Genomic DNA, 27,584 nt, shown 5'->3' with positions numbered 1-27,584 from the left:
AATTCCTCGGCTGGGCTGTGCGGCTTCAACATCTCTGATTATGCCTGCTCTTCGGTAAGTCCTCCATGAGCTGTGCACCCGAGTGCTTGTCTTTGCAAAGTGTCCCGTGTCTCTGACTGCCTAAATCTGTCCCCCTCTTTCAAGGTTGCATCATCTCTGTCCTCTGATGACATCGTCACACTGCTGACTTGCAAGGCGCCAAGCGGCACGAGCGTCAGCACAGAGACGTGGAAGCTTTTCTTCCAGAAAGTCGCAGGAGTTCTGGAGGATGCTCTGTCAAAGTTCTCCAACAAGGTAGGCGACACCCCTGCTTTTTCTGGGACAGAAAATGGAGTGCTGCCTCAGAGCGCTGAACTGACATGCCCCATTATTTTTACAGACCCTAACAAACGGTCAGCCTCAGTCCCATGTTCTCGATGCCATTGGAGAGGTGAAAGTCAACAACTTCAGCGCCGCACAGCTGACGGATGCCAGCTTCGTTGCCGCCTGGTTCCAGGACAGGCTGAGACCATTTTTGTCAGCAGTCTCTCGGGACTTTCTGTCCTGCCTCAGCTCCAAGAACTTCAGTTGCGACACCTACCAAGTTGTGTAAGTATGCTCAGTGCTGTGTAAATCCTCAAGTGGTGTTTAGTGGAGTGAAGTCTGGCAATCCGTAACGTCCGCTGATCTTTCCTGATTCAGGGTGCAAGCTCTCGGTCGTCAGGCATCCCTCATGGCGGAGGAGCAGAAACGGGCCGTCTTCACTCAATTCGTCCAGCGCTTCTTGTCGAGAGACGACCTAAAAGGTACTTTTTAGTGCTATCACTGCCTTGAGTTGTCATCTCTCGCGCTGTAGTTCCCTGAGCGTCCGTCAACGTCTCAGCTTGTCACAGTTATTTCAGCTTGCTCACAAGTCAGTGGTGCTCTGATGAATTCCCCCATTACTCTGTGTTCAATCCAGATCCTGCCTGTCTTTCCAAAACTACGAGCAGTGCTGACTGGCTTGAGAAGAACATTGGCAATTTCTCCAGCTACGCTAGCTTGGAGGAACTGAAGTCCCTGAATGAAAATGTCTCCAGTGTGAGTAACTTTTTTGGCTGGCTCCAGTAGCTCGTGTGAACTGTCATTATTAAGAAAAAAAAGAAGATTATTATTATTTTTTTATTTTTTTATAAACTGCTTAATCTGTGTCCATGATGTGCTTTAGTTTGAATCATTGGCACTGCTGACCCCTACCCAAGTAGCTGAACTCACGCTGACCTCTGGAGTACTGAACAACACCAATCAGATCAGCGCTGTGTTCGACCGACTGGAGGAAGGCGACGGTTTCGAGAACGTAGAGGAGTTTCTGACGGTGCTGAGCACTGCTCCTGAGGCAAGTCAATAAGTCAAAGTGTCTGACAGAGATGGCATTGATGCCGTGGAGAATAGCCCAAAGTACGGTGCTCTATTGCAGTGGTGTTCACAATCCTGGTTTTGTGTTTTTGCAGATTCCCGATATCATCCCTGCTGTGAGAGACGTGATGATGAACCGAACCTTCATAATCATCAGATCGAAGATCCAGGAATTTGAGGCCTCTGTCTTGGTTACGTGGTTCACTGTGAAGCTCATCCCTATCCTCCCCAGCTTCACCGCAGAAATGCTGGTTACAGTCACAGCTGACATCAGCTGCACCAACTACCATGTGATGTGAGTGCCTGAATTTGGAGACAGGAAGTTTGTAGATCTGTACCAATACGTCCACATAATGACCCTCTGTGGCTTTCTGTTGCAGCGTTGAAGGACTGGGATCTGTGTTCCCCAAAATGACACTCATCAGGACGCAGGAGATAACCAAAGTTCTGGTGGAGCACCTGAAGAAATTTGCCACCCAATTTAGCATTCCAGGTAGGCCTTCCCAGAGCATGCTTTTGCGGCATCCCGCTATTGCCAGAATTGAGTGCGTTGCAGTGTGGTTTTTATATTCAGCTGACAGCTCACAGTAGTTGTGTGCGTCAACTTCATAACAGTGCAGGGATGCAGACTGATCTTCCTCCACCCCTATCTTTAAAAACAGGTTGCAGACAGAACATTTCCAGCGATGCTGATTGGCTTAAGGCCAACCTGGGCCCATTCACCACAGTGGCCAATTACTCGGACCTTAAGGAGTTGAACGTCAGCGGGGTAAAATACCTACCTTCTCTTATGTTTTCTGTTGTCACACAGCTTTAACCCTCTGGGGACCAAGCTGTTTTTGTGGCCCTTGAGATGTTCTGACATGCTCTGACATTTGTGCTTTTTTCAGTTATTTATAAACATGTTAATGGCAAAGGTGTAAATTCACTCTATATAGCACAAACAGGCCTACCATAATATGCGAGCAACATGTATGTAGATGTTTGTATTTTTAAGAGAATAATATTTATGCGTGGTTATTTAAAAAAATAAAAATGAAAGTTGCTGAAATAAGACCACAAAACTCATACAAAATATGTGCCCACAAGACTTTTGACTAATGGATGTTGTCCCTTTCAGTTCTAGCTTCAAAATTATGTGAAAATAGTCTTGCTTTATCGTTCACAAAAAAAAATACATTGATTTAAATGGTGTAAAACAGGTTTTGCTTGGAAAGCCAATATGCGAGGGGGAGGAGTAGTTTACACCTTAGTCCCACCCACTCTGCATAATGACTCTGCATAATTAGCCATTCATTCAGGTGTGACACTGACTGAGCCACAATGCAAAGACAAAATATATATTTTGAAGAAGACTTATATTGACCATTTAAGATTTTGCTTACATCTATCTTGTAAATATGTTTTGCTATTTTATTAAAAAGGTTACAATTACAACAATAATTACAATTTCAGCAATATTTCTGCAAAAAAGTACTCTTTCTTTGTAAAAAAAAAAAAAAAAAGATTATAGGCCTACATTTTATCATATGTATTCATTAGTTTGAATATAGCCAACATTGGAACATCTTAGTCTATGACTTTATTTTTGACAAAATAGTATTTTATATATATTCAGAAAAGCTTATTTGATGTGACAGTATATTCTACAGTAAAAACTGTACCCAAATCTAGTCAACAAAATGTTGTCTTTCATACTTCGCCTGACTGTAACGCAGTAACTGTAACTGTAAAAGCAGTTTATTCTTTCACACACAGATGCGCGATTCATATTTAGGCTAAACACTCTTTACAAATAGACGCGCGATTCATATTATAGAAACGCGATTCATCTTTTTGTTTACATAAGCCTACAACGTTATTCCATAACGTTATTCCACATTAACACTTGAGAAAGGATAACTTAGCCTACCTCACTCCTCAGCGGGATCTGCTCCTCATATCAGCACGGAAAATTTTCTCCATAAGGTAGGCTATATTATGCCTCTTTGTTTACAGCTGATGTGGGGGCGTTTCACAGACTGAAATGGTTCTCAGAATTTGCGTTTGAATAGCACGCGCTCTCCGGGGAGTGGTCACATTACTTTTGAATGGCTCGTAATGAGCTCGACTGGAGTCGCTCTCTTTTTATACAGATTACAGAAGCTGATAATATTTGTTTTTTATATAAATTACTTCATTTAAAAGCTGCGATCTCAAGCTTTATGCCCGTGGGTCTGTTTGCCTGTTTGACTGAATTTTCGCGGAGTTATAGATAATTTTCGAACGCATTTCAAATGGGAGTTTACTGACAGAGAGAAGGCAGAAATAGCATCATGTTAGTTTTTCTTTATTTGTCAAAAAGCAAAACACTTTATTTGTATTGAGTATACAGAAAAAAAATAGAAACTGAACAGGATCGATTGATGTATTACACGAAAATGAAAGATCAAAATTAACAGAGCATTTTGTGTTTATTTTTCATTGCTAAAAAAAAAAACGAGCAAAACGCGCGGGCGCGTTTTTGGTCCCCAGAGGGTTAAGAGAGCCTTTTGATTGGCACCGGTACTAGTGCTTAGTGTCGGGCAGAAAGCAGAGCGCTGACAATCATTCCTGCTATTTCCTTGGTGTTTTGTTCACCTTAGATGGCAGCTCTGCAAACCCTGTCACCTGATCAGAAAGCCGAGCTGCTGTTGGATCCGTCCACCGGTGCTCTTGAAAATGTGACCGTGGTGAAGGAGGTGTTGAACAGCATCCTAAAATCCCCGGATGAGAATCAGCTTGAGAAATTCTTTGAAAAATTTGTGGAGGTCAGCAAGGAGGTGAGTTTGTTTTTGTGTTTTTGTTTTTTGATGAACCTGATTATCCTAATTGGCCTAGACCACGATTGTGCTGCTCTTGAACAAGAAGGTTCCCTCCCTCCCCCAGGGAAACATAACCTACATCACAAACGGGGACGTCCGAGACACAATGCTGAACCTGACTTTGACTGCTCTGGCTCCCAAATTGCCCCTCTTCCAAACGAGTGACTACGAGCTGTGGTTCCAAATCAATCTCGTGGTCCTGCTGGCCAGCTTCCGTCCTTCAGTTCTGGTGGTGATCCCCACCAACCTCACGTGTGGCTCTTACAGTGCAATGTGAGAAACCTGGCACCTTTGGTTTTAAGTTTTTATGCAGTCTGTAGAAATAAGCTTTGAAAATCTGCATTTTGTATGTTTCTTTAGATTGAAAGGCCTGGAGACGGCTTTGGCAGTTCTCCCATCTGAACTTGAAGTGGAGCTCAAGTCCAGTGTAGACAAACTTCTACAGTCACCACCAGAAGGTATGGCATGACCAGAGTAAAACAAAAGAATTCTGACAAAATGCATGTGAACGTAAGCCATAAATGCCAGCGGCCTCCTATTGACCGAAATCTCTTTTTTCTCGGCTTGTCTTCAGACTGTACGCCTCTTCGCCCCGTCGGTTTGGTAAGTACTTCATTGTTTTAGATGGCTTATGAGTTGAGTCAAAGCCCAAGAGAAGCTGTTCATAATTGTTTTCTCTTTTCTTTCTGCTTCATCTTCTCTCGCAATAGTGCAATGAAACATTAGTGGATGGTAAGTCAGAACACACAACGGCAGTTTGCGATTGATAGAATTGAGTCATTTTGCAGCAAACTCATAAGATAGCTGGAAAGTTCTCCATCTGATCTTTTATTTTTGTTCTTCCTTTACAGAAAACAGGCTGTGTCAAGATGTCAACCGGTGAGTATTGGTTTGGTGTCTACTGAAAGCAGAGGTAGGCTTCAGAAAGTGTTGTAAACGGGAATGGTGCTTTTGTGCCTTGCAGTGGTCAACTTGAGGCCCAGCGTCCGTTTGCAAATTCCTCGGCTGGGCTGTGCGGCTTCAACATCTCTGATTATGCCTGCTCTTCGGTAAGTCCTCCATGAGCTGTGCACCCGAGTGCTTGTCTTTGCAAAGTGTCCCGTGTCTCTGACTGCCTAAATCTGTCCCCCTCTTTCAAGGTTGCATCATCTCTGTCCTCTGATGACATCGTCACGCTGCTGACTTGCAAGGCGCCAAGCGGCACGAGCGTCAGCACAGAGACGTGGAAGCTTTTCTTCCAGAAAGTCGCAGGAGTTCTGGAGGATGCTCTGTCAAAGTTCTCCAACAAGGTAGGCGACACCCCTGCTTTTTCTGGGACAGAAAATGGAGTGCTGCCTCAGAGCGCTGAACTGACATGCCCCATTATTTTTACAGACCCTAACAAACGGTCAGCCTCAGTCCCATGTTCTCGATGCCATTGGAGAGGTGAAAGTCAACAACTTCAGCGCCGCACAGCTGACGGATGCCAGCTTCGTTGCCGCCTGGTTCCAGGACAGGCTGAGACCATTTTTGTCAGCAGTCTCTCGGGACTTTCTGTCCTGCCTCAGCTCCAAGAACTTCAGTTGCGACACCTACCAAGTTGTGTAAGTATGCTCAGTGCTGTGTAAATCCTCAAGTGGTGTTTAGTGGAGTGAAGTCTGGCAATCCGTAACGTCCGCTGATCTTTCCTGATTCAGGGTGCAAGCTCTCGGTCGTCAGGCATCCCTCATGGCGGAGGAGCAGAAACGGGCCGTCTTCACTCAATTCGTCCAGCGCTTCTTGTCGAGAGACGACCTAAAAGGTACTTTTTAGTGCTATCACTGCCTTGAGTTGTCATCTCTCGCGCTGTAGTTCCCTGAGCGTCCGTCAACGTCTCAGCTTGTCACAGTTATTTCAGCTTGCTCACAAGTCAGTGGTGCTCTGATGAATTCCCCCATTACTCTGTGTTCAATCCAGATCCTGCCTGTCTTTCCAAAACTACGAGCAGTGCTGACTGGCTTGAGAAGAACATTGGCAATTTCTCCAGCTACGCTAGCTTGGAGGAACTGAAGTCCCTGAATGAAAATGTCTCCAGTGTGAGTAACTTTTTTGGCTGGCTCCAGTAGCTCGTGTGAACTGTCATTATTAAGAAAAAAAAGAAGATTATTGTCATTTTTTTATTTTTTATAAACTGCTTAATCTGTGTCCATGATGTGCTTTAGTTTGAATCATTGGCACTGCTGACCCCTACCCAAGTAGCTGAACTCACGCTGACCTCTGGAGTACTGAACAACACCAATCAGATCAGCGCTGTGTTCGACCGACTGGAGGAAGGCGACGGTTTCGAGAACGTAGAGGAGTTTCTGACGGTGCTGAGCACTGCTCCTGAGGCAAGTCAATAAGTCAAAGTGTCTGACAGAGATGGCATTGATGCCGTGGAGAATAGCCCAAAGTACGGTGCTCTATTGCAGTGGTGTTCACAATCCTGGTTTTGTGTTTTTGCAGATTCCCGATATCATCCCTGCTGTGAGAGACGTGATGATGAACCGAACCTTCATAATCATCAGATCGAAGATCCAGGAATTTGAGGCCTCTGTCTTGGTTACGTGGTTCACTGTGAAGCTCATCCCTATCCTCCCCAGCTTCACCGCAGAAATGCTGGTTACAGTCACAGCTGACATCAGCTGCACCAACTACCATGTGATGTGAGTGCCTGAATTTGGAGACAGGAAGTTTGTTGATCTGTACCAATACGTCCAAATAATGACCCTCTGTGGCTTTCTGTTGCAGCGTTGAAGGACTGGGATCTGTGTTCCCCAAAATGACACTCATCAGGACGCAGGAGATAACCAAAGTTCTGGTGGAGCACCTGAAGAAATTTGCCACCCAATTTAGCATTCCAGGTAGGCCTTCCCAGAGCATGCTTTTGCGGCATCCCGCTATTGCCAGAATTGAGTGCGTTGCAGTGGGGTTTTTATATTCAGCTGACAGCTCACAGTAGTTGTGTGCGTCAACTTCATAACAGTGCAGGGATGCAGACTGATCTTCCTCCACCCCTATCTTTAAAAACAGGTTGCAGACAGAACATTTCCAGCGATGCTGATTGGCTTAAGGCCAACCTGGGCCCATTCACCACAGTGGCCAATTACTCGGACCTTAAGGAGTTGAACGTCAGCGGGGTAAAATACCTACCTTCTCTTATGTTTTCTGTTGTCACACAGCTTTAAGAGAGCCTTTTGATTGGCACCGGTACTAGTGCTTAGTGTCGGGCAGAAAGCAGAGCGCTGACAATCATTCCTGCTATTTCCTTGGTGTTTTGTTCACCTTAGATGGCAGCTTTGCAAACCCTGTCACCTGATCAGAAAGCCGAGCTGCTGTTGGATCCGTCCACCGGTGCTCTTGAAAATGTGACCGTGGTGAAGGAGGTGTTGAACAGCATCCTAAAATCCCCGGATGAGAATCAGCTTGAGAAATTCTTTGAAAAATTTGTGGAGGTCAGCAAGGAGGTGAGTTTGTTTTTGTGTTTTTGTTTTTTGATGAACCTGATTATCCTAATTGGCCTAGACCACGATTGTGCTGCTCTTGAACAAGAAGGTTCCCTCCCTCCCCCAGGGAAACATAACCTACATCACAAACGGGGACGTCCGAGACACAATGCTGAACCTGACTTTGACTGCTCTGGCTCCCAAATTGCCCCTCTTCCAAACGAGTGACTACGAGCTGTGGTTCCAAATCAATCTCGTGGTCCTGCTGGCCAGCTTCCGTCCTTCAGTTCTGGTGGTGATCCCCACCAACCTCACGTGTGGCTCTTACAGTGCAATGTGAGAAACCTGGCACCTTTGGTTTTAAGTTTTTATGCAGTCTGTAGAAATAAGCTTTGAAAATCTGCATTTTGTATGTTTCTTTAGATTGAAAGGCCTGGAGATGGCTTTGGCAGTTCTCCCATCTGAACTTGAAGTGGAGCTCAAGTCCAGTGTAGACAAACTTCTACAGTCACCACCAGAAGGTATGGCATGACCAGAGTAAAACAAAAGAAATCTGACAAAATGCATGTGAACGTAAGCCATAAATGCCAGCGGCCTCCTATTGACCGAAATCTCTTTTTTCTCGGCTTGTCTTCAGACTGTACGCCTCTTCGCCCCGTCGGTTTGGTAAGTACTTCATTGTTTTAGATGGCTTATGAGTTGAGTCAAAGCCCAAGAGAAGCTGTTCATAATTGTTTTCTCTTTTCTTTCTGCTTCATCTTCTCTCGCAATAGTGCAATGAAACATTAGTGGATGGTAAGTCAGAACACACAACGGCAGTTTGCGATTGATAGAATTGAGTCATTTTGCAGCAAACTCATAAGATAGCTGGAAAGTTCTCCATCTGATCTTTTATTTTTGTTCTTCCTTTACAGAAAACAGGCTGTGTCAAGATGTCAACCGGTGAGTATTGGTTTGGTGTCTACTGAAAGCAGAGGTAGGCTTCAGAAAGTGTTGTAAACGGGAATGGTGCTTTTGTGCCTTGCAGTGGTCAACTTGAGGCCCAGCGTCCGTTTGCAAATTCCTCGGCTGGGCTGTGCGGCTTCAACATCTCTGATTATGCCTGCTCTTCGGTAAGTCCTCCATGAGCTGTGCACCCGAGTGCTTGTCTTTGCAAAGTGTCCCGTGTCTCTGACTGCCTAAATCTGTCCCCCTCTTTCAAGGTTGCATCATCTCTGTCCTCTGATGACATCGTCACGCTGCTGACTTGCAAGGCGCCAAGCGGCACGAGCGTCAGCACAGAGACGTGGAAGCTTTTCTTCCAGAAAGTCGCAGGAGTTCTGGAGGATGCTCTGTCAAAGTTCTCCAACAAGGTAGGCGACACCCCTGCTTTTTCTGGGACAGAAAATGGAATGCTGCCTCAGAGCGCTGAACTGACATGCCCCATTATTTTTACAGACCCTAACAAACGGTCAGCCTCAGTCCCATGTTCTCGATGCCATTGGAGAGGTGAAAGTCAACAACTTCAGCGCCGCACAGCTGACGGATGCCAGCTTCGTTGCCGCCTGGTTCCAGGACAGGCTGAGACCATTTTTGTCAGCAGTCTCTCGGGACTTTCTGTCCTGCCTCAGCTCCAAGAACTTCAGTTGCGACACCTACCAAGTTGTGTAAGTATGCTCAGTGCTGTGTAAATCCTCAAGTGGTGTTTAGTGGAGTGAAGTCTGGCAATCCGTAACGTCCGCTGATCTTTCCTGATTCAGGGTGCAAGCTCTCGGTCGTCAGGCATCCCTCATGGCGGAGGAGCAGAAACGGGCCGTCTTCACTCAATTCGTCCAGCGCTTCTTGTCGAGAGACGACCTAAAAGGTACTTTTTAGTGCTATCACTGCCTTGAGTTGTCATCTCTCGCGCTGTAGTTCCCTGAGCGTCCGTCAACGTCTCAGCTTGTCACAGTTATTTCAGCTTGCTCACAAGTCAGTGGTGCTCTGATGAATTCCCCCATTACTCTGTGTTCAATCCAGATCCTGCCTGTCTTTCCAAAACTACGAGCAGTGCTGACTGGCTTGAGAAGAACATTGGCAATTTCTCCAGCTACGCTAGCTTGGAGGAACTGAAGTCCCTGAATGAAAATGTCTCCAGTGTGAGTAACTTTTTTGGCTGGCTCCAGTAGCTCGTGTGAACTGTCATTATTAAGAAAAAAAAGAAGATTATTATCATTTTTTTATTTTTTTATAAACTGCTTAATCTGTGTCCATGATGTGCTTTAGTTTGAATCATTGGCACTGCTGACCCCTACCCAAGTAGCTGAACTCACGCTGACCTCTGGAGTACTGAACAACACCAATCAGATCAGCGCTGTGTTCGACCGACTGGAGGAAGGCGACGGTTTCGAGAACGTAGAGGAGTTTCTGACGGTGCTGAGCACTGCTCCTGAGGCAAGTCAATAAGTCAAAGTGTCTGACAGAGATGGCATTGATGCCGTGGAGAATAGCCCAAAGTACGGTGCTCTATTGCAGTGGTGTTCACAATCCTGGTTTTGTGTTTTTGCAGATTCCCGATATCATCCCTGCTGTGAGAGACGTGATGATGAACCGAACCTTCATAATCATCAGATCGAAGATCCAGGAATTTGAGGCCTCTGTCTTGGTTACGTGGTTCACTGTGAAGCTCATCCCTATCCTCCCCAGCTTCACCGCAGAAATGCTGGTTACAGTCACAGCTGACATCAGCTGCACCAACTACCATGTGATGTGAGTGCCTGAATTTGGAGACAGGAAGTTTGTTGATCTGTACCAATACGTCCACATAATGACCCTCTGTGGCTTTCTGTTGCAGCGTTGAAGGACTGGGATCTGTGTTCCCCAAAATGACACTCATCAGGACGCAGGAGATAACCAAAGTTCTGGTGGAGCACCTGAAGAAATTTGCCACCCAATTTAGCATTCCAGGTAGGCCTTCCCAGAGCATGCTTTTGCGGCATCCCGCTATTGCCAGAATTGAGTGCGTTGCAGTGGGGTTTTTATATTCAGCTGACAGCTCACAGTAGTTGTGTGCGTCAACTTCATAACAGTGCAGGGATGCAGACTGATCTTCCTCCACCCCTATCTTTAAAAACAGGTTGCAGACAGAACATTTCCAGCGATGCTGATTGGCTTAAGGCCAACCTGGGCCCATTCACCACAGTGGCCAATTACTCGGACCTTAAGGAGTTGAACGTCAGCGGGGTAAAATACCTACCTTCTCTTATGTTTTCTGTTGTCACACAGCTTTAAGAGAGCCTTTTGATTGGCACCGGTACTAGTGCTTAGTGTCGGGCAGAAAGCAGAGCGCTGACAATCATTCCTGCTATTTCCTTGGTGTTTTGTTCACCTTAGATGGCAGCTTTGCAAACCCTGTCACCTGATCAGAAAGCCGAGCTGCTGTTGGATCCGTCCACCGGTGCTCTTGAAAATGTGACCGTGGTGAAGGAGGTGTTGAACAGCATCCTAAAATCCCCGGATGAGAATCAGCTTGAGAAATTCTTTGAAAAATTTGTGGAGGTCAGCAAGGAGGTGAGTTTGTTTTTGTGTTTTTGTTTTTTGATGAACCTGATTATCCTAATTGGCCTAGACCACGATTGTGCTGCTCTTGAACAAGAAGGTTCCCTCCCTCCCCCAGGGAAACATAACCTACATCACAAACGGGGACGTCCGAGACACAATGCTGAACCTGACTTTGACTGCTCTGGCTCCCAAATTGCCCCTCTTCCAAACGAGTGACTACGAGCTGTGGTTCCAAATCAATCTCGTGGTCCTGCTGGCCAGCTTCCGTCCTTCAGTTCTGGTGGTGATCCCCACCAACCTCACGTGTGGCTCTTACAGTGCAATGTGAGAAACCTGGCACCTTTGGTTTTAAGTTTTTATGCAGTCTGTAGAAATAAGCTTTGAAAATCTGCATTTTGTATGTTTCTTTAGATTGAAAGGCCTGGAGACGGCTTTGGCAGTTCTCCCATCTGAACTTGAAGTGGAGCTCAAGTCCAGTGTAGACAAACTTCTACAGTCACCACCAGAAGGTATGGCATGACCAGAGTAAAACAAAAGAAATCTGACAAAATGCATGTGAACGTAAGCCATAAATGCCAGCGGCCTCCTATTGACCGAAATCTCTTTTTTCTCGGCTTGTCTTCAGACTGTACGCCTCTTCGCCCCGTCGGTTTGGTAAGTACTTCATTGTTTTAGATGGCTTATGAGTTGAGTCAAAGCCCAAGAGAAGCTGTTCATAATTGTTTTCTCTTTTCTTTCTGCTTCATCTTCTCTCGCAATAGTGCAATGAAACATTAGTGGATGGTAAGTCAGAACACACAACGGCAGTTTGCGATTGATAGAATTGAGTCATTTTGCAGCAAACTCATAAGATAGCTGGAAAGTTCTCCATCTGATCTTTTATTTTTGTTCTTCCTTTACAGAAAACAGGCTGTGTCAAGATGTCAACCGGTGAGTATTGGTTTGGTGTCTACTGAAAGCAGAGGTAGGCTTCAGAAAGTGTTGTAAACGGGAATGGTGCTTTTGTGCCTTGCAGTGGTCAACTTGAGGCCCAGCGTCCGTTTGCAAATTCCTCGGCTGGGCTGTGCGGCTTCAACATCTCTGATTATGCCTGCTCTTCGGTAAGTCCTCCATGAGCTGTGCACCCGAGTGCTTGTCTTTGCAAAGTGTCCCGTGTCTCTGACTGCCTAAATCTGTCCCCCTCTTTCAAGGTTGCATCATCTCTGTCCTCTGATGACATCGTCACGCTGCTGACTTGCAAGGCGCCAAGCGGCACGAGCGTCAGCACAGAGACGTGGAAGCTTTTCTTCCAGAAAGTCGCAGGAGTTCTGGAGGATGCTCTGTCAAAGTTCTCCAACAAGGTAGGCGACACCCCTGCTTTTTCTGGGACAGAAAATGGAATGCTGCCTCAGAGCGCTGAACTGACATGCCCCATTATTTTTACAGACCCTAACAAACGGTCAGCCTCAGTCCCATGTTCTCGATGCCATTGGAGAGGTGAAAGTCAACAACTTCAGCGCCGCACAGCTGACGGATGCCAGCTTCGTTGCCGCCTGGTTCCAGGACAGGCTGAGACCATTTTTGTCAGCAGTCTCTCGGGACTTTCTGTCCTGCCTCAGCTCCAAGAACTTCAGTTGCGACACCTACCAAGTTGTGTAAGTATGCTCAGTGCTGTGTAAATCCTCAAGTGGTGTTTAGTGGAGTGAAGTCTGGCAATCCGTAACGTCCGCTGATCTTTCCTGATTCAGGGTGCAAGCTCTCGGTCGTCAGGCATCCCTCATGGCGGAGGAGCAGAAACGGGCCGTCTTCACTCAATTCGTCCAGCGCTTCTTGTCGAGAGACGACCTAAAAGGTACTTTTTAGTGCTATCACTGCCTTGAGTTGTCATCTCTCGCGCTGTAGTTCCCTGAGCGTCCGTCAACGTCTCAGCTTGTCACAGTTATTTCAGCTTGCTCACAAGTCAGTGGTGCTCTGATGAATTCCCCCATTACTCTGTGTTCAATCCAGATCCTGCCTGTCTTTCCAAAACTACGAGCAGTGCTGACTGGCTTGAGAAGAACATTGGCAATTTCTCCAGCTACGCTAGCTTGGAGGAACTGAAGTCCCTGAATGAAAATGTCTCCAGTGTGAGTAACTTTTTTGGCTGGCTCCAGTAGCTCGTGTGAACTGTCATTATTAAGAAAAAAAAGAAGATTATTGTCATTTTTTTATTTTTTATAAACTGCTTAATCTGTGTCCATGATGTGCTTTAGTTTGAATCATTGGCACTGCTGACCCCTACCCAAGTAGCTGAACTCACGCTGACCTCTGGAGTACTGAACAACACCAATCAGATCAGCGCTGTGTTCGACCGACTGGAGGAAGGCGACGGTTTCGAGAACGTAGAGGAGTTTCTGACGGTGCTGAGCACTGCTCCTGAGGCAAGTCAATAAGTCAAAGTGTCTGACAGAGATGGCATTGATGCCGTGGAGAATAGCCCAAAGGACGGTGCTCTATTGCAGTGGTGTTCACAATCCTGGTTTTGTGTTTTTGCAGATTCCCGATATCATCCCTGCTGTGAGAGACGTGATGATGAACCGAACCTTCATAATCATCAGATCGAAGATCCAGGAATTTGAGGCCTCTGTCTTGGTTACGTGGTTCACTGTGAAGCTCATCCCTATCCTCCCCAGCTTCACCGCAGAAATGCTGGTTACAGTCACAGCTGACATCAGCTGCACCAACTACCATGTGATGTGAGTGCCTGAATTTGGAGACAGGAAGTTTGTTGATCTGTACCAATACGTCCACATAATGACCCTCTGTGGCTTTCTGTTGCAGCGTTGAAGGACTGGGATCTGTGTTCCCCAAAATAACACTCATCAGGACGCAGGAGATAACCAAAGTTCTGGTGGAGCACCTGAAGAAATTTGCCACCCAATTTAGCATTCCAGGTAGGCCTTCCCAGAGCATGCTTTTGCGGCATCCCGCTATTGCCAGAATTGAGTGCGTTGCAGTGGGGTTTTTATATTCAGCTGACAGCTCACAGTAGTTGTGTGCGTCAACTTCATAACAGTGCAGGGATGCAGACTGATCTTCCTCCACCCCTATCTTTAAAAACAGGTTGCAGACAGAACATTTCCAGCGATGCTGATTGGCTTAAGGCCAACCTGGGCCCATTCACCACAGTGGCCAATTACTCGGACCTTAAGGAGTTGAACGTCAGCGGGGTAAAATACCTACCTTCTCTTATGTTTTCTGTTGTCACACAGCTTTAAGAGAGCCTTTTGATTGGCACCGGTACTAGTGCTTAGTGTCGGGCAGAAAGCAGAGCGCTGACAATCATTCCTGCTATTTCCTTGGTGTTTTGTTCACCTTAGATGGCAGCTTTGCAAACCCTGTCACCTGATCAGAAAGCCGAGCTGCTGTTGGATCCGTCCACCGGTGCTCTTGAAAATGTGACCGTGGTGAAGGAAGTGTTGAACAGCATCCTAAAATCCCCGGATGAGAATCAGCTTGAGAAATTCTTTGAAAAATTTGTGGAGGTCAGCAAGGAGGTGAGTTTGTTTTTGTGTTTTTGATGAACCTGATTATCCTAATTGGCCTAGACCACGATTGTGCTGCTCTTGAACAAGAAGGTTCCCTCCCTCCCCCAGGGAAACATAACCTACATCACAAACGGGGACGTCCGAGACACAATGCTGAACCTGACTTTGACTGCTCTGGCTCCCAAATTGCCCCTCTTCCAAACGAGTGACTACGAGCTGTGGTTCCAAATCAATCTCGTGGTCCTGCTGGCCAGCTTCCGTCCTTCAGTTCTGGTGGTGATCCCCACCAACCTCACGTGTGGCTCTTACAGTGCAATGTGAGAAACCTGGCACCTTTGGTTTTAAGTTTTTATGCAGTCTGTAGAAATAAGCTTTGAAAATCTGCATTTTGTATGTTTCTTTAGATTGAAAGGCCTGGAGACGGCTTTGGCAGTTCTCCCATCTGAACTTGAAGTGGAGCTCAAGTCCAGTGTAGACAAACTTCTACAGTCACCACCAGAAGGTATGGCATGACCAGAGTAAAACAAAAGAATTCTGACAAAATGCATGTGAACGTAAGCCATAAATGCCAGCGGCCTCCTATTGACCGAAGTCTCTTTTTTCTCGGCTTGTCTTCAGACTGTACGCCTCTTCGCCCCGTCGGTTTGGTAAGTACTTCATTGTTTTAGATGGCTTATGAGTTGAGTCAAAGCCCAAGAGAAGCTGTTCATAATTGTTTTCTCTTTTCTTTCTGCTTCATCTTCTCTCGCAATAGTGCAATGAAACATTAGTGGATGGTAAGTCAGAACACACAACGGCAGTTTGCGATTGATAGAATTGAGTCATTTTGCAGCAAACTCATAAGATAGCTGGAAAGTTCTCCATCTGATCTTTTATTTTTGTTCTTCCTTTACAGAAAACAGGCTGTGTCAAGATGTCAACCGGTGAGTATTGGTTTGGTGTCTACTGAAAGCAGAGGTAGGCTTCAGAAAGTGTTGTAAACGGGAATGGTGCTTTTGTGCCTTGCAGTGGTCAACTTGAGGACCAGCGTCCGTTTGCAAATTCCTCGGCTGGGCTGTGCGGCTTCAACATCTCTGATTATGCCTGCTCTTCGGTAAGTCCTCCATGAGCTGTGCACCCGAGTGCTTGTCTTTGCAAAGTGTCCCGTGTCTCTGACTGCCTAAATCTGTCCCCCTCTTTCAAGGTTGCATCATCTCTGTCCTCTGATGACATCGTCACACTGCTGACTTGCAAGGCGCCAAGCGGCACGAGCGTCAGCACAGAGACGTGGAAGCTTTTCTTCCAGAAAGTCGCAGGAGTTCTGGAGGATGCTCTGTCAAAGTTCTCCAACAAGGTAGGCGACACCCCTGCTTTTTCTGGGACAGAAAATGGAGTGCTGCCTCAGAGCGCTGAACTGACATGCCCCATTATTTTTACAGACCCTAACAAACGGTCAGCCTCAGTCCCATGTTCTCGATGCCATTGGAGAGGTGAAAGTCAACAACTTCAGCGCCGCACAGCTGACGGATGCCAGCTTCGTTGCCGCCTGGTTCCAGGACAGGCTGAGACCATTTTTGTCAGCAGTCTCTCGGGACTTTCTGTCCTGCCTCAGCTCCAAGAACTTCAGTTGCGACACCTACCAAGTTGTGTAAGTATGCTCAGTGCTGTGTAAATCCTCAAGTGGTGTTTAGTGGAGTGAAGTCTGGCAATCCGTAACGTCCGCTGATCTTTCCTGATTCAGGGTGCAAGCTCTCGGTCGTCAGGCATCCCTCATGGCGGAGGAGCAGAAACGGGCCGTCTTCACTCAATTCGTCCAGCGCTTCTTGTCGAGAGACGACCTAAAAGGTACTTTTTAGTGCTATCACTGCCTTGAGTTGTCATCTCTCGCGCTGTAGTTCCCTGAGCGTCCGTCAACGTCTCAGCTTGTCACAGTTATTTCAGCTTGCTCACAAGTCAGTGGTGCTCTGATGAATTCCCCCATTACTCTGTGTTCAATCCAGATCCTGCCTGTCTTTCCAAAACTACGAGCAGTGCTGACTGGCTTGAGAAGAACATTGGCAATTTCTCCAGCTACGCTAGCTTGGAGGAACTGAAGTCCCTGAATGAAAATGTCTCCAGTGTGAGTAACTTTTTTGGCTGGCTCCAGTAGCTCGTGTGAACTGTCATTATTAAGAAAAAAAAGAAGATTATTATAATTTTTTTATTTTTTTATAAACTGCTTAATCTGTGTCCATGATGTGCTTTAGTTTGAATCATTGGCACTGCTGACCCCTACCCAAGTAGCTGAACTCACGCTGACCTCTGGAGTACTGAACAACACCAATCAGATCAGCGCTGTGTTCGACCGACTGGAGGAAGGCGACGGTTTCGAGAACGTAGAGGAGTTTCTGACGGTGCTGAGCACTGCTCCTGAGGCAAGTCAATAAGTCAAAGTGTCTGACAGAGATGGCATTGATGCCGTGGAGAATAGCCCAAAGTACGGTGCTCTATTGCAGTGGTGTTCACAATCCTGGTTTTGTGTTTTTGCAGATTCCCGATATCATCCCTGCTGTGAGAGACGTGATGATGAACCGAACCTTCATAATCATCAGATCGAAGATCCAGGAATTTGAGGCCTCTGTCTTGGTTACGTGGTTCACTGTGAAGCTCATCCCTATCCTCCCCAGCTTCACCGCAGAAATGCTGGTTACAGTCACAGCTGACATCAGCTGCACCAACTACCATGTGATGTGAGTGCCTGAATTTGGAGACAGGAAGTTTGTAGATATGTACCAATACGTCCACATAATGACCCTCTGTGGCTTTCTGTTGCAGCGTTGAAGGACTGGGATCTGTGTTCCCCAAAATGACACTCATCAGGACGCAGGAGATAACCAAAGTTCTGGTGGAGCACCTGAAGAAATTTGCCACCCAATTTAGCATTCCAGGTAGGCCTTCCCAGAGCATGCTTTTGCGGCATCCCGCTATTGCCAGAATTGAGTGCGTTGCAGTGTGGTTTTTATATTCAGCTGACAGCTCACAGTAGTTGTGTGCGTCAACTTCATAACAGTGCAGGGATGCAGACTGATCTTCCTCCACCCCTATCTTTAAAAACAGGTTGCAGACAGAACATTTCCAGCGATGCTGATTGGCTTAAGGCCAACCTGGGCCCATTCACCACAGTGGCCAATTACTCGGACCTTAAGGAGTTGAACGTCAGCGGGGTAAAATACCTACCTTCTCTTATGTTTTCTGTTGTCACACAGCTTTAACCCTCTGGGGACCAAGCTGTTTTTGTGGCCCTTGAGATGTTCTGACATGCTCTGACATTTGTGCTTTTTTCAGTTATTTATAAACATGTTAATGGCAAAGGTGTAAATTCACTCTATATAGCACAAACAGGCCTACCATAATATGCGAGCAACATGTATGTAGATGTTTGTATTTTTAAGAGAATAATGTTTATGCGTGGTTATTTAAAAAAATAAAAATGAAAGTTGCTGAAATAAGACCACAAAACTCATACAAAATATGTGCCCACAAGACTTTTGACTAATGGATGTTGTCCCTTTCAGTTCTAGCTTCAAAATTATGTGAAAATAGTCTTGCTTTATCGTTCACAAAAAAAAATACATTGATTTAAATGGTGTAAAACAGGTTTTGCTTGGAAAGCCAATATGCGAGGGGGAGGAGTAGTTTACACCTTAGTCCCACCCACTCTGCATAATGACTCTGCATAATTAGCCATTCATTCAGGTGTGACACTGACTGAGCCACAATGCAAAGACAAAATATATATTTTGAAGAAGACTTATATTGACCATTTAAGATTTTGCTTACATCTATCTTGTAAATATGTTTTGCTATTTTATTAAAAAGGTTACAATTACAACAATAATTACAATTTCAGCAATATTTCTGCAAAAAAGTACTCTTTCTTTGTAAAAAAAAAAAAAAAAAGATTATAGGCCTACATTTTATCATATGTATTCATTAGTTTGAATATAGCCAACATTGGAACATCTTAGTCTATGACTTTATTTTTGACAAAATAGTATTTTATATATATTCAGAAAAGCTTATTTGATGTGACAGTATATTCTACAGTAAAAACTGTACCCAAATCTAGTCAACAAAATGTTGTCTTTCATACTTCGCCTGACTGTAACGCAGTAACTGTAACTGTAAAAGCAGTTTATTCTTTCACACACAGATGCGCGATTCATATTTAGGCTAAACACTCTTTACAAATAGACGCGCGATTCATATTATAGAAACGCGATTCATCTTTTTGTTTACATAAGCCTACAACGTTATTCCATAACGTTATTCCACATTAACACTTGAGAAAGGATAACTTAGCCTACCTCACTCCTCAGCGGGATCTGCTCCTCATATCAGCACGGAAAATTTTCTCCATAAGGTAGGCTATATTATGCCTCTTTGTTTACAGCTGATGTGGGGGCGTTTCACAGACTGAAATGGTTCTCAGAATTTGGGTTTGAATAGCACGCGCTCTCCGGGGAGTGGTCACATTACTTTTGAATGGCTCGTAATGAGCTCGACTGGAGTCGCTCTCTTTTTATACAGATTACAGAAGCTGATAATATTTGTTTTTTATATAAATTACTTCATTTAAAAGCTGCGATCTCAAGCTTTATGCCCGTGGGTCTGTTTGCCTGTTTGACTGAATTTTCGCGGAGTTATAGATAATTTTCGAACGCGTTTCAAATGGGAGTTTACTGACAGAGAGAAGGCAGAAATAGCATCATGTTAGTTTTTCTTTATTTGTCAAAAAGCAAAACACTTTATTTGTATTGAGTATACAGAAAAAAAATAGAAACTGAACAGGATCGATTGATGTATTACACGAAAATGAAAGATCAAAATTAACAGAGCATTTTGTGTTTATTTTTCATTGCTAAAAAAAAAAACGAGCAAAACGCGCGGGCGCGTTTTTGGTCCCCAGAGGGTTAAGAGAGCCTTTTGATTGGCACCGGTACTAGTGCTTAGTGTCGGGCAGAAAGCAGAGCGCTGACAATCATTCCTGCTATTTCCTTGGTGTTTTGTTCACCTTAGATGGCAGCTCTGCAAACCCTGTCACCTGATCAGAAAGCCGAGCTGCTGTTGGATCCGTCCACCGGTGCTCTTGAAAATGTGACCGTGGTGAAGGAGGTGTTGAACAGCATCCTAAAATCCCCGGATGAGAATCAGCTTGAGAAATTCTTTGAAAAATTTGTGGAGGTCAGCAAGGAGGTGAGTTTGTTTTTGTTTTTGTTTTTTGATGAACCTGATTATCCTAATTGGCCTAGACCACGATTGTGCTGCTCTTGAACAAGAAGGTTCCCTCCCTCCTCCAGGGAAACATAACCTACATCACAAACGGGGACGTCCGAGACACAATGCTGAACCTGACTTTGACTGCTCTGGCTCCCAAATTCCCCCTCTTCCAAACGAGTGACTACGAGCTGTGGTTCCAAATCAATCTCGTGGTCCTGCTGGCCAGCTTCCGTCCTTCAGTTCTGGTGGTGATCCCCACCAACCTCACGTGTGGCTCTTACAGTGCAATGTGAGAAACCTGGCACCTTTGGTTTTAAGTTTTTATGCAGTCTGTAGAAATAAGCTTTGAAAATCTGCATTTTGTATGTTTCTTTAGATTGAAAGGCCTGGAGACGGCTTTGGCAGTTCTCCCATCTGAACTTGAAGTGGAGCTCAAGTCCAGTGTAGACAAACTTCTACAGTCACCACCAGAAGGTATGGCATGACCAGAGTAAAACAAAAGAATTCTGACAAAATGCATGTGAACGTAAGCCATAAATGCCAGCGGCCTCCTATTGACCGAAATCTCTTTTTTCTCGGCTTGTCTTCAGACTGTACGCCTCTTCGCCCCGTCGGTTTGGTAAGTACTTCATTGTTTTAGATGGCTTATGAGTTGAGTCAAAGCCCAAGAGAAGCTGTTCATAATTGTTTTCTCTTTTCTTTCTGCTTCATCTTCTCTCGCAATAGTGCAATGAAACATTAGTGGATGGTAAGTCAGAACACACAACGGCAGTTTGCGATTGATAGAATTGAGTCATTTTGCAGCAAACTCATAAGATAGCTGGAAAGTTCTCCATCTGATCTTTTATTTTTGTTCTTCCTTTACAGAAAACAGGCTGTGTCAAGATGTCAACCGGTGAGTATTGGTTTGGTGTCTACTGAAAGCAGAGGTAGGCTTCAGAAAGTGTTGTAAACGGGAATGGTGCTTTTGTGCCTTGCAGTGGTCAACTTGAGGCCCAGCGTCCGTTTGCAAATTCCTCGGCTGGGCTGTGCGGCTTCAACATCTCTGATTATGCCTGCTCTTCGGTAAGTCCTCCATGAGCTGTGCACCCGAGTGCTTGTCTTTGCAAAGTGTCCCGTGTCTCTGACTGCCTAAATCTGTCCCCCTCTTTCAAGGTTGCATCATCTCTGTCCTCTGATGACATCGTCACGCTGCTGACTTGCAAGGCGCCAAGCGGCACGAGCGTCAGCACAGAGACGTGGAAGCTTTTCTTCCAGAAAGTCGCAGGAGTTCTGGAGGATGCTCTGTCAAAGTTCTCCAACAAGGTAGGCGACACCCCTGCTTTTTCTGGGACAGAAAATGGAGTGCTGCCCCAGAGCGCTGAACTGACATGCCCCATTATTTTTACAGACCCTAACAAACGGTCAGCCTCAGTCCCATGTTCTCGATGCCATTGGAGAGGTGAAAGTCAACAACTTCAGCGCCGCACAGCTGACGGATGCCAGCTTCGTTGCCGCCTGGTTCCAGGACAGGCTGAGACCATTTTTGTCAGCAGTCTCTCGGGACTTTCTGTCCTGCCTCAGCTCCAAGAACTTCAGTTGCGACACCTACCAAGTTGTGTAAGTATGCTCAGTGCTGTGTAAATCCTCAAGTGGTGTTTAGTGGAGTGAAGTCTGGCAATCCGTAACGTCCGCTGATCTTTCCTGATTCAGGGTGCAAGCTCTCGGTCGTCAGGCATCCCTCATGGCGGAGGAGCAGAAACGGGCCGTCTTCACTCAATTCGTCCAGCGCTTCTTGTCGAGAGACGACCTAAAAGGTACTTTTTAGTGCTATCACTGCTTTGAGTTGTCATCTCTTGCGCTGTAGTTCCCTGAGCGTCCGTCAACGTTTCAGCTTGTCACAGTTATTTCAGCTTGCTCACAAGTCAGTGGTGCTCTGATGAATTCCCCCATTACTCTGTGTTCAATCCAGATCCTGCCTGTCTTTCCAAAACTACGAGCAGTGCTGACTGGCTTGAGAAGAACATTGGCAATTTCTCCAGCTATGCTAGCTTGGAGGAACTGAAGTCCCTGAATGAAAATGTCTCCAGTGTGAGTAACTTTTTTTGGCTTGCTCCAGTAGCTCGTGTGAACTGTCATTATTAAAGAAAAAAAGAAGATTATTATCATTTTTTTATTTTTTATAAACTGCTTAATCTGTGTCCATGATGTGCTTTAGTTTGAATCATTGGCACTGCTGACCCCTACCCAAGTAGCTGAACTCACGCTGACCTCTGGAGTACTGAACAACACCAATCAGATCAGCGCTGTGTTCGACCGACTGGAGGAAGGCGACGGTTTCGAGAACGTAGAGGAGTTTCTGACGGTGCTGAGCACTGCTCCTGAGGCAAGTCAATAAGTCAAAGTGTCTGACAGAGATGGCATTGATGCCGTGGAGAATAGCCCAAAGTACGGTGCTCTCTTGCAGTGGTGTTCACAATCCTGGTTTTGTGTTTTTGCAGATTCCCGATATCATCCCTGCTGTGAGAGACGTGATGATGAACCGAACCTTCATAATCATCAGATCGAAGATCCAGGAATTTGAGGCCTCTGTCTTGGTTACGTGGTTCACTGTGAAGCTCATCCCTATCCTCCCCAGCTTCACCGCAGAAATGCTGGTTACAGTCACAGCTGACATCAGCTGCACCAACTACCATGTGATGTGAGTGATTTGATAAAGCTTTTTTTAAATCTAGCACTTTCAATACTTATATTTGCTACACAATTTGGTCTCAGAGTAAATTCTTTTTTAATAGATGAAATATATTAAGACAATATGAATTATTTTTTGTTTGTTCAGTAGGTTTTTCGGTAACACTTTAGAATAATGGTCCGTAGTTAACAAGTAGCTATGCAGGAAGTAATAGGTAGTACTGCATTAACACCGAACTTAATACTATTAACTAATATGGAAGGAATATTAACTAAGCAGTAAGTAATATCTAATTTAGTACAAAGGTAGTTCCTTGGTAGGTATTTGATTGTTACTAAATAAATATATCCTCACTGATAACTACTTGTGAACTAAGACAGAATAACCAATTAATTACTAATCACAAAAGTAACATGTCTAAAAAGTGAACAGTTGTGGGTTTTTTTTTTTTACTCTTAACATGGTCATAACATTTCAGAAGCTTGTGTCTCAGATGGGTTCTTTGTGGAAACCAGTTTATGAATATTAATATTCCCCCAAATACATTAGCTACAGGTTGAGATTGTGACTACTACTCTTGCCAAAGGATGGACGTATGTTCTCTGTTTATTTCAAACTTAAACATAGAATAATACTAATAATGATAATTTGTTTAAAATTTTAAATAATTAGGAAGTGATGCTGACACTCATGATTGGATTAGTTCACTATTATGAGCTCTATTGAGTGTCAGTTCAATATGTCTCAGACTCCAAAGACCTACCTTTATGTTACCGTAGCCGCCTGAGGAGGACTTCTCTTTAGGATATGAATATAAACATTGATGTTCTCTCGTCAAAAACAATTTGCATCCTTAATGAAGAAATTGGCTGCATTTATGTTACGATAATCGCACAACCACATCTTCCAGATTACAATGTTTGTTCGAATATTACTAGTGCCTCAAATAAATGTATGCCTGTACAGTATGCGTCAAATATAAAATTAAATAACTTGTATTACTTGTGAAAACACTAATTACTCAAGCGTTACCTTGTCATCCCGCAGGAACTACTAGTGTAGAGCCTGGTCTCATTGTTAATACGTAATTTTCTCAAAGATAGAAAACGTACTTTTTTGTACATTTCGATATAACATTATGCTGAAACCATATCTGTAAAACGTAGGCTATAATATGGACGTATCTGCAACGTAACATTATTACGATTTTACAGCTAAAAAACGTAAACTATTTACGAATATTTCATATCATAAAGATATCTGTATAATTTCCCTTTTACCATTTTATAGGCTAGATGATAAATGTAAGATCTCTTAACCCTACTCCCACACCTAAACATACCCATTTTATAGACAATATTAAAAGGATAAAACGTAATGGACAGATATGTGTAGGGAAATGGCAGTTTTATTAACAATATAGCATTAAAACATAGTTTGAGCCACTAATCCTACCCCTACCCCTAGACCTAACAATTTCTGAAAAGTACGTATGCTACAATTATAAAGAAAAACAACAGACAGACACTTATAAGTTAATCACAATAATTTATTCAACATGACCAGCGTCGGCCAATAGTGAGCCTACGTGTGACGTACAACACAGACGCGCTACGCAGTTACACTACGTGAAATAGCTCGAGACCCAGAGAGAAGGAAATGAATAGTGGAATAAAGTCGTTATTTTTGTTTACTTTTTGCGCACAAAATGTATTATCGTCGCTTGATAAACTTAAGATCGAGCCACTGATGTCACATGGACTACTTTGATGATGTCTGTATTGCCTTTCTGGACGTGAAGTAGGCTATGCCGTCCATTGACTTTCAATGGAGGAACAGAAAGCTCTCGGACTAAATCTAAAATATCTTAAACTGTGTTCCGAAGATGAACGAAGGTCTTACGGGCTTGGAACAACAAGAGGGTGAGTCATTAATGACATAATTTTCATTTTTGGGTGAACTAACCCTTTAATCCGGTTTCGGTTCGCTGTTCGCTCTGTGAAGGCGCGCGCGCTTCTCCAATTCAAATGTAGTACATAGATATGTAGTACACCAACTTAAAACACGGCATGTCGTAATCTGTGACGAAGCCAAGCGGGAAGGAAGTCGACCGGAAGTTGAAGCCGGCCGCGTGCCACCATCTTGTAGCAGAACTTCACCTGCTGTTAGCATCCCATTGACTCCCATTCATTTTGGCGTCACTTTGACAGCAAATAACTTTACATCTGAGGCGTTTGAAGACTCCATTTGTCCATTATTTATTTCTAAAGAAACACGACAATGTATAAAATGCTCCATTACCTTGTAGCTTACGTTGTGGCCCCGTAAAAACAGTTTTTGTAAAAGTAGGCTAACGATTGCGTCATAACCACGCGTCTCTCTCTGTCGCACAGTAGAGAGATTACCGTATTGACAGGAGGAGAAGCTCGCGGGCAATCGGGGAGACGTGGAGGCAAATTGACAAAGTAATTAATCAGAATACCTAGCAAAAGTTTCTCCTGCTCCTAGCTCGTGGATACCTCCTACTCACGCTCTCCATCTCTGCAAGATTCGGAAGGGAATGATTCAGATTTCTCATGCCACAGCCACTAGAAGACAGACGAGTTGCTCACGTCACATCTACGTCGTCAAGCTCAGTTTGAGTCTGCGCGTCAGGAACGGAAGTCCTAAAAAATCGCTGAAAATGGGCTTCACTTGCCTCAATTGAGTTCCAATGAGATGACTCTGTCCATTTCTTATACTGTCTATGGACGAAGCATGCGAGAGCCAATGAGCGTCTGATATCACTGCCGTAAAACATGTCGTAACGCTTCGGTAGAAGCGGAAATGGAGATGAAGATCACTGGATAAAGGGCTGCATTATTTGGATCTGTTTCTTGCAAACAACATATGGATTCTAAAGATTTGGATTACATCAAGCTAATAAAATTGATGTCTTTTGTGAATTTATGTTGTGTTTTAGTGTATTATGGGTCTATAGGAGAAAACGCCTTTTGTGTCTCACGGTAAATAGACCAAGTATTACAAATTGGTTAAAGGATTAAAGAAGGTATTTTTAAGGTTTTAAAGTGTATTCTTGTTTAACACCATATAGGCTAATCCTCCGAGACGAGTTTGCAGCAGAAGGCATGAACAGAGCGAAATGTTATTATTTATGTGTAACGTTTAACTGTATTAATAAATGCGATTTAATTGATAAGACAACTGAATGCAATAGAGTCACGATTTTAATATGCATACGTTAAATAGGAATGCGTACAAATTTGTACGTCGGTAAAGTTTATACGTAAATAAATAACGTTTTTGTGCTGTCAATACGTAAATGTTATACGTTTTAGAGCTGTAAATACGTCAGTATTATACGTTTCTGTGTGTATAAAACGTAAATAAATGTACGTATGGTAGAACTACACTTTACGTAAAAATACACACGTATTCTCATGAGATCACGTTGCCTAGTGAAAAACATGCTAACTCCTCACTAATTACTCAAGCGTTACCTTGTCATCCCGCAGGAACTAGTGATTCACTAGTATAATAGTGAAGTGTTTAAAAACACTAAGTGTTATAAAGTGTTTTTCAATTTAAAATAATGGGCCACATCACTGTAGTATTCCTGCGGGATGACAAGGTAACGCTTGAGTAATTAGTGTTTTCACAAGTAATACAAGTTATATAATTTTATATTTGACGCATACTGTACAGGCATACATTTATTTGAGGCACTAGTAATATTCGAACAAACATTGTAATCTGGAAGATGTGGTTTTGCGATTATCGTAACATAAATGCAGCCAATTTCTTCATTAAGGATGCAAATTGTTTTTGACAAGAGAACATCAATGTTTATATTCATATCCTAAAGAGAAGTCCTCCTCAGGCGGCTACTGTAACATAAAGGTCGGTCTTTGGAGTCTGAGACATATTGAACTGACACTCAATAGAGCTCATAATAGTGAACTAATCCAATCATGAGTGTCAGCATCACTTCCTAATTATTTAAAATTTTAAACAAATTATCATTATTAGTATTATTCTATGTTTAAGTTTGAAATAAACAGAGAACATACGTCCATCCTTTGGCAAGAGTAGTAGTCACAATCTCAACCTGTAGCTAATGTATTTGGGGGAATATTAATATTCATAAACTGGTTTCCACAAAGAACCCATCTGAGGCACAAGCTTCTGAAATGTTATGACCATGTTAAGAGTAAAAAAAAAAACCCACAACTGTTCACTTTTTAGACATGTTACTTTTGTGATTAGTAATTAATTGGTTATTCTTTCTTAGTTCACAAGTAGTTATCAGTGAGGATATATTTATTTAGTAACAATCAAATACCTACCAAGGAACTACCTTTGTACTAAATTAGATATTACTTACTGCTTAGTTAATATTGCTTCCATATTAGTTAATAGTATTAAGTTCGGTGTTAATGCAGTACTACCTATTACTTCCTGCATAGCTACTTGTTAACTACGGACCATTATTCTAAAGTGTTACCGGTTTTTCTTATGATTTAGCTGTGTAAATGGGCTTCTGTCTGGTTTTCTTCATGATTCTCATGTTGTTCACAGTGTTAAAGGACTTAGTACAGCTTATTCACAAATGCCAGTCAAAAGAAGAGAGGAAATTGCTGCAAGTCTATTGCTCTACCTTAAGCAGTCTGTGAACCAGATCAATCAGCCAGGTATGTACTCTTGTATCATTCAGGTTTTTAAGTTGCTTTGAATAAAAATGCTGCTTGAATTAATATACCGTACATTAACATCAACGCTTAGCTGAACTGTTATCATAATCACTCAAGCAATGCAACATGACTGAATCCTTAAACATGTGCAATTGTACTGTCTACATTCTGCAGCCTGCAAACAGGACGTCACAAATGATTCTGACTGGCTGGTTTTGAACCTTGGTCAGTTCTTCACCTATGTGCCTTTTTCTGACTTGGCAGAATTCAACATCTCCAAGGTAAAACTCTAAACTCTA

The 27,584-nt window shown here is 43.9% G+C and overlaps 1 protein-coding gene across 2 annotated transcripts in view; it reads left to right on the top strand.

Annotated features, from left to right (window-relative positions):
* Positions 1-27,584, top strand: part of LOC309495186 (uncharacterized protein) — a 42,445-nt gene that overhangs the window by 1,567 nt on the left and 13,294 nt on the right. Inside the window, exons 1-3 of one of the 2 annotated variants that reach the window (XM_082164802.1) lie at positions 22,548-22,603; positions 27,173-27,285; positions 27,460-27,566. In XM_082164802.1, coding sequence (XP_082020928.1) covers positions 22,554-22,603; positions 27,173-27,285; positions 27,460-27,566 — 270 coding nt within the window. In that variant the 5' untranslated portion in view covers positions 22,548-22,553. Of the gene's footprint in view, positions 1-22,547; positions 22,604-27,172; positions 27,286-27,459; positions 27,567-27,584 lie in introns of those variants that run through there. The other variant, XM_082164801.1, reaches the window with a different exon arrangement.

This window comes from Leuciscus leuciscus (genome assembly GCF_965113295.1).
Source record: "Leuciscus leuciscus genome assembly, chromosome: 3".
NCBI lineage: Eukaryota > Metazoa > Chordata > Actinopteri > Cypriniformes > Leuciscidae > Leuciscus > Leuciscus leuciscus.
This window is presented reverse-complemented; position numbering and strand designations above follow the sequence as displayed.